The following is a 7,467-nucleotide window of genomic DNA, read 5'->3' on the forward strand; positions in this document are numbered from 1 at the left end:
AGACACCTAGTGACTGTAAAATGCTTGTCAAGTATCTCCTGTAGTTCCCAGAGGTTAATGAATGATGTGGAACACTGACCTTTGGCAAACAAACCTCCGCTTCATCTTCACTCGCTCAGAGCCATCAGTCTCCACAGGAGAGCCGTGCTTTAACACCCTGCTATCAATCATGCACATATGCAGACCTTAAACATATGGGCAGCCAGAGGCCGGTGTTTTGGGGAGATCTGCCCCTCCACAGTCCTTCCCTGCTGGTGTAATAAAGAGCTCATCTCTGAATCTAATGGGTTTCACAGACCGTGTTTCTCCCCAGTTCCCACAAATGACCCCAGATTCAGACGGTCGTCTCAGAGATCCGCAGCGTCTTTTGTTCTTGCAAAAGCAGCGTCATTATCAGCACCAAAATAACATCAGAAAGAGCGTCATATGTGTTCTGGATATAAAAATGTGAAATGTGGACAGAATTTGATCAGCTGATAACTATTATTATATTATATATTAAGACCCTTGATCCTCACCTGACTATGGCTTTGTAAACTTCATCCATGATGTGGTTTATAATGGACTGTGGTACAGAAACAGTGACAATGTTAGACACTCTTGGCTTACTCTGGCTATTCTCTGCTGTCTCAGACGACGATATGTCCCGTTTGAGCCACCGTAGCTTCTTCGAAAGGGAGGGGTGAGCAGTGGGCGGTGCCCTTAGTGCAAACTCGCAGCCGAACCACTAGGTGTCGCTAAAAAATACACACTGCACCTTTAAAGGCAAAAATTTAAGTTTGAGTAATTCACATTTCCTTACAGTGCATTGTGAACACTGATTCATGATGTCTTTAAATATACACCCCGTTCAAAAGTTTGGGGTCCTTTTTTTGTTTTTTAAAGAAACGAATACTTTTATTCAGCAAGGATGTATTAAATCGATCAAAAGTGAAAGTAAAGACATTTATTAAGTTACAAAATATTTAAATTTAAAATAAATGCTGTCCTTTTAAATCCTGAAAATAAAAAGTACCTTGGTTTCCACAAGAAAATCAGCACGACAGAAATGCTTCTTGAGCAACAATACATCATATTCTAATGATTTCTGAAGGATCATGTGACACTGAAGACTGGAGTAATGATGCTGATCACAGGAATAAATTGCAGTAGCCCCTCAAACCGTGTTCACTTTATAGCCCTTAATCCTGTAATTGTGGACAAATGTGGGCACAGAGGACTGATCCTAATATTTATTTATTATAAATGTAATATCACTGTCTTCGATAAAGTTTTGTCTATCCATTTATGGTGTTTTTCTTTATTTTGGGGGTATTTTTGAATTTATTTACTTCAAAAAGTATCATATTGTGTATGTAAATTATGCTTATTTTTAATGTTTTTTAAAATTATTTTTTTAACTACATTAAAATATCATTCCAATAATTTCTTAGAGCTAAAACCTAAAGATGAAGTGATTTTGCCGTCACCTGGTGTCTTATTTTAGAATGCTCTAAATTACAGTTTATCCCATTCATTTCTATGGGTGCCCATTTTTGACCCAAATACAAAATTAAGGAGTTGTTGTTTTTCACCCACTTAACATTGTAGAATTGAGTAAAAAAAAAACATTGTGTGTGTTCAGGAGGCAAACTTAGGAAAAGTAGCCAAGTCTTGTACCGCAGCCGCTCAGATCAATAAATCAAAACTATTTTGCCCACATTTGTCCAGAATACGGTTTTAGGGTTAATAATAAATAATAATAAAATTTCACAGTATTATTCTTTTTACTGTATTTTTATCAAATAAATGCAGCCTTGGTGAGCATTCAAAAGAGTTTTTTTTTTCAAAAAACAATGAAAAACATAATTTCATCTCTGCATCCTCATGAATTAATCAAACTTCCTAGATGCATTTTTTTCAAAGCTTTTTGTAATGCTTTCTTCAGTTACTTTATCCGCAAAATAAACATGAAATGCTAAATTCGTGCCAAAGAATACGATACGTCTTTATTTTGCCTTAGAAAGCTGTCTTAGGTTTGAAACAGAGCTCTAGTCATCATCCTCATAAACCACATTAAATGTCCTAAATTATTTCCCATCCATCTTTGCATGCAACTAAACATCCGCTCACTCACTTTATACACAAACAAATCTCGTCCATGTATCCGTCAGCTTATCTGTGTGGCCTCCACATTAAAGGGACAGTAGTTTATAAAGTAGTTTATAAAGTTTGACCTTCTCCTCACCCTTCAATAAACGCTCGTTCTCCCTCAGAAACGACCTGTTTTGTGTATAATTCTTTGATAGAGTATTCATTGTTTTCTATATTATTGATGTTTTTTGTTCATTGTGCAGTCAGCAGTTAAAGCATGTGCTAACGGTTGTCGTAAAGCAGGCCTCTGTATGGATGTGTTGTTGTGGAGATGAGACTGACGTGGCTCGTGTTTCGTCCCTGTCGGCCCGGCTGGGCTGTCCTGAGGTCAGTCAGACAGGTCGGGTTATTTATTCGCCGCTCGTTTCTCCATGCTTCCTGATCAAAGGCCTGTTTGAGCTTCAGCGGCACCTCGAGCTCCTAGCTGTCTGTTCCTGGTCGTTCAGCCACCCGAGTGTCTTCAGCACGGGTTAAATGGACTTTCCAGAGACACACACGGCTCATTCTGCTAATTGCCAGTCATTCACAAGTTTAATGAGGCTGTCGCAACACAAACAGCCTTCTGTGCTGTTTCTGCATGCTAGATATGAAGAGTTCAGATGCAAAAGCCTCTAAATGCCATTTGAAACTTTCTTCTTTAATGATGTTTTTGTATATTTAAGTTCAGTAATTTCACTTAAATAACAATTAATAGGTAATTATCATTGCCATTTAAGTGAAATCACTGAACTTAAATATACAAGCTTGATAAAAATGATCATTCTAGAAGAAAATTTCAAATGGCACTTAGAGGCTTTTGCATCTGAACTCTTCATATTGTAATGCATATTTCAAAATAACCGTTTCACTCAAAAATGGTTAATTGCTTAATCCTTACATCACTGCGGTGAGACATTACTGAAGATTTACTGCACATCTGGGGTGCTTTGAATGCTTATATGATGTGCACGTTCTGTTTAGCAAAAACTTACACTACCGTTCAGACGTTTGGGGTCTTGTACTGTGTGGAGGTTGTACTGGCATGTGCTTCTAAAGTTGTGGTGTTCTCGTAGGTATTTAACGTCATGTTTTCCATGGTGTCAACTGCGCAGGAACCTACCCACCCATCGCCAGCTTTATTACATGCCTTTTAAAAAAAATCTCAAGTTAGTTTTTGTTCATTCATGGTCTTAGCGTCTCCTGTTACGTTTCTGCTCTCACTTCTTCATCCATTAAAAGTAGGGTGGAAAACGGAAAAGCCCCCACCTAGATTGAGCCAAAGCTTCTTGTATTTACCCACAATGCTGTCATTATAGTGTTTCCAGTGTTGCCGCGCGCTGGCACCCTTAACTACCGTGCCTGGAAGTGAGGCGCGTCTAGCGCTCTGATTTACGGGCTGATTATTGCCACGCTGTGTTTGAGTGTATGAATGCATGCTTATCTTATTGATGTCAAAGCTGAGGAAAATTGTCCTCTATTAACAGTCCAGTTCTGAAAGATTAACTCTTATTAATGCTTATTTGAAACCATTAAACATCCTAGAATCCTAGTAAAGGACGCACACATTTTTTCGTTTTTATCTGAACGTTACCCCATTATTTACGTTCTCTTTTCTCTCTGACTCTGTTGGCTCTACTGTTATGAGAGGATTGTTAGTTTGGAGGGTTTATAAGTTCGTCATCTGGCTGTTCTGGTTTTAATTACGGAGCAGTGTTCAGCAGATCTTGACTGAAAAGGGGTTTTGTACTTCATAAACAGTAGGGCTGGGTATTGAGACAAATTTCACAATTCGATTCGAATTCGATTCACAAGCTTGCTATTCGATTCGATTTCGATTCAATATCGATTATTTTGGATATCAGTTACAATAAATGGCCATTTTTCTCAAGGGAATCAAATCTCTTAAATGCTGTAAACTATTGGAGTCTAGTTGTAGCCTATAGGCTTCATTAGCCTAATATGAAGGTAATAATGAACTGTTTTGTAGCTATACAAACACTTAAATTACACTTTTATTTATTTTTATAATAAGAAGATTATATGAAATATAAACATTTAAATGGTGGCTGTCATAAAAACTTGCCAGATTTATTCAAATATGCATTAAATATTGAAGAACATTAAGATTATAATGCATATGTAATATGGTGTATATATTTAGCAAAACTCTCTGGAGTTATTTTTTCTAGCTGACTAACGAGTTTATGTGGGTTTTCTGAGGTAAATATGACGATACATGACATTGATTACAAGCTGTTTAACTGACGTCTTTCCACGGTTGAAATGCTGATTGAGCGAATCAATGTGACATGATCCGGATTTCGATAAGTTGTACTCTATCTTTTAACACACTTTCAGATGCTCGTTCATGTTTATTTCGCGCTGTGACTGGTATTATTAACCCGGAAGAGAGATCAGCGCTGCTGCTTCTCCAGAGCGATCTCACGCCACAGCGCCAAAACGCTATTTATGTTTTTGAATTTCTAAAGAAAATGGACGTAATTTGAAAATTGAGACTTTGTTTCATATCAATAGTAATAAAGGACAAAGATTATTGTGATTTTTTTGGATGCGCGCAGCCGCGATACAATGTCCCATTCATTCAAATGAAACAGGATTGAGATTTAAGAATCGATATCGGTTCGTAAAAATGAGAATCGATTAATATCGAGAAATCGATATTTATTACCCAGCCCTAATAAACAGTAACACTGAGCTTAAAGTCTCTAGTACTCATAGATGATGATGTTTATCTTTCCAGATATGACACACAACAGCACAGACCCCTTCTCCGAGCCCACCGAATACGAGTACCTCAAGAAGGTCATGTTTGAGTACATGATGGGAAGAGAGACAAAGGTACGTTTTCAGGGTTACTTTTCACTCTTTGCGATGATGTCATTTGGGGGAAGACTGATATTTTTTTAAATATTAACTTTGTATTAAATTTAACACGACATAAGAGCTAAAGTTAGGGGCCGAGTTTGCATGAGGATCAGTGTTGTTATTGTAAATTAAAACTATTCAAATCGTTGTTGTTCATTGAAATAAAGCTGAAATAAATGAAAATGAACATTAAAAATGCTGCCTTGGCAACTAACTGAAATAAAATTATGAAAACAAAAATGGAAATATAAATATTGGAAAAGGGGGGAAAAAACACATTACTAAAACTAAAATTAATTTAAAAAACCTAAAAAAAAATTAATAATTGCTGTAATAGTATATAAGTACTATTAGACACTGATTTGAGGATGTCAAATTCCAGAATCCATGATTGTAATATTTTTTTAACCATCTTTTGAAATTTTTGTAATATCAATCCAATGCATTAAAGGAGTGCTGATAATTTACTCACCCCCATGTCATCCAAGATGTCCATGTCTTTCTTTCTTCAGTCGAAAAGAAATTAAGGTTTTTGATGAAAACATTCCAGGATTTTTCTCCATATAATGGACTTCAATGGGGACCAAACGGTTCAAGGTCCAAATGAGAGTTTCAGTACAAACTACAAACTGTTCAAAGGACTTTAAACGATTCCAGACGATGAATAAGGGTCTTATCAAGCGAAACGATCGCTCATTTAAAAAAAAAAAATAATCAAAGTTTAAGTTTTATGAGCTCAAATTTTGCTCAGTTCTGTGATGCGTTCGTGACTCTCCTGTTCGAACTCGTTCATCAAAATGATGTGTGTGTGCATCATATTTTTTCGTGTCATTTGGTTCATTCAACGAACAAAATGAACAAGTTGACTCTGGAAAAGATTCGTTCATTTTGATGAATGAGTTCGAACAGGAGAGTCCCGAACGCATCACAGAACAGAGCAAGGCGAGCATTTGTGCTTATAAAACTTAAACTTTGATTTTTTTTTTTTTTTTTAAATGAGTGATCGTTTCGCTTGATAAGACCCTTATTCATCGTCTGAAATCGTTTGAAGCTGCACTGAAACTCTCATTTGGACCTTGAACCGTTTGGTTCCCATTGAAGTCCATTATATGGAGAAAATCCTGGAATGTTTTCATCAAAAACCTTAATTTCTTTTCGACTGAAGAAAGAAAGACATGGACATCTTGGATGACATGGGGGTGAGTAAATTATCAAGTTTTTTTAAAAGTGAACTACTCCTTTAAGGCATTTAATGGGCACTACATACAGTATGTATGACTCATTTTCTGATTATATGTTGTAAAACTTACATTTTATCAAATTGTTCTTTCCCACAATGCACAAAGTTTTCCACAACATAATAATGCCGTTTGTTAGAGGAAGGATGCAGTAAATAAGTGTGACGGGGAGTCCGGATGGAAGCCTATAAAATGATTCGTTCCCAACAGCATAATTCCGTGTCCATTCAGCAGGACCTTAATGAGCCAATCTTGTCCGTTTAACCAGGACTAATTAACAGCCCGTTGATGCCGCCCTAAAGCCAGCGGGATTCCCCCTCGTTGCTAATAAACAGTCAGGTCCTTATGACATCACAACAGGCCTCCCTGTCAGAGAGGATGTGACTCGTCCGCATCACATGACCCAGTAACGCCTGCCATTTTAAGAGAGTTGCTCGGGGTAAACGGCTGTGCTGGTTCTGATTAGCGCTGGATATGGCAGATCTATCTAGGGCTGATTACCCAGCAGGCTCTGCAGATAATGAGCTTTTTGTCTTTGCGAGATGTAATTGCTCACAGAAGAGTGGGAGCAGCAGCTCCGCTAGAGATGGCCGGCAGTGTTGTATTTGTTAACTAAAACTAAAATTATAAAAATTGTTTTAAAGGGAGTTCACCCAGAAATGTACTCAACCTCAAGTTGCTCCAAACTTGTATGAGTTTCTCAAAAGTTTGAAAAATATGGGTAACCAATCAGTTAATGGACCCATTGACGTCCATAGTATGGAAACAAATACTATGGGAGTCAATGGGTCTGACATTTGTCAAAATATCTTGTGTTCAGCAGAAGAAAGGAATTCATAATTTAATAATTCCTATATATATATATATGTGTCTGTATTTTATGTATTTTTTCTATTTTATTTGTATTTTATTTAAATATATATATATATATATATATATGTCTATATATATTTTATATAAATAAAATATATATATATATATTTTATTTATAAATAAAAAAAATATATACATATATATAAATACATATATATATATATATATATATATATATATATATATCCTTTTATATATGTGTATATATGAAGAGTTCAGATGCAAAAGCCTCTAAATGCCATTTGAAATTTTCTTCTTTAATGATGATTTTTGTCGAACTTGTATATTTAAGTTCAGTAATTTCACTTAAATAACAATTAATAGGTAATTATCATTGCCATTTAAGTGAAATCACTGA

General features: G+C 36.0%; 1 protein-coding gene across 4 annotated transcripts in view; it reads left to right on the forward strand.

Annotated features, from left to right (window-relative positions):
* Nucleotides 1–7,467, forward strand: part of golga4 (golgin A4) — a 48,167-nt gene that overhangs the window by 37,138 nt on the left and 3,562 nt on the right. For all 4 annotated transcript variants that reach the window (XM_089116749.1, XM_089116750.1, XM_089116747.1 and 1 more), the window contains one exon: nt 4,874–4,971. In XM_089116749.1, the coding sequence (XP_088972875.1) occupies nt 4,874–4,971 (98 nt within the window). The remainder of the gene's footprint in view (nt 1–4,873; nt 4,972–7,467) is intronic.

This window comes from Pimephales promelas, chromosome 11 (genome assembly GCF_988280905.1).
Source record: "Pimephales promelas chromosome 11, fPimPro1.hap1.1, whole genome shotgun sequence".
Taxonomy (NCBI): Eukaryota; Metazoa; Chordata; class Actinopteri; order Cypriniformes; family Leuciscidae; genus Pimephales; species Pimephales promelas.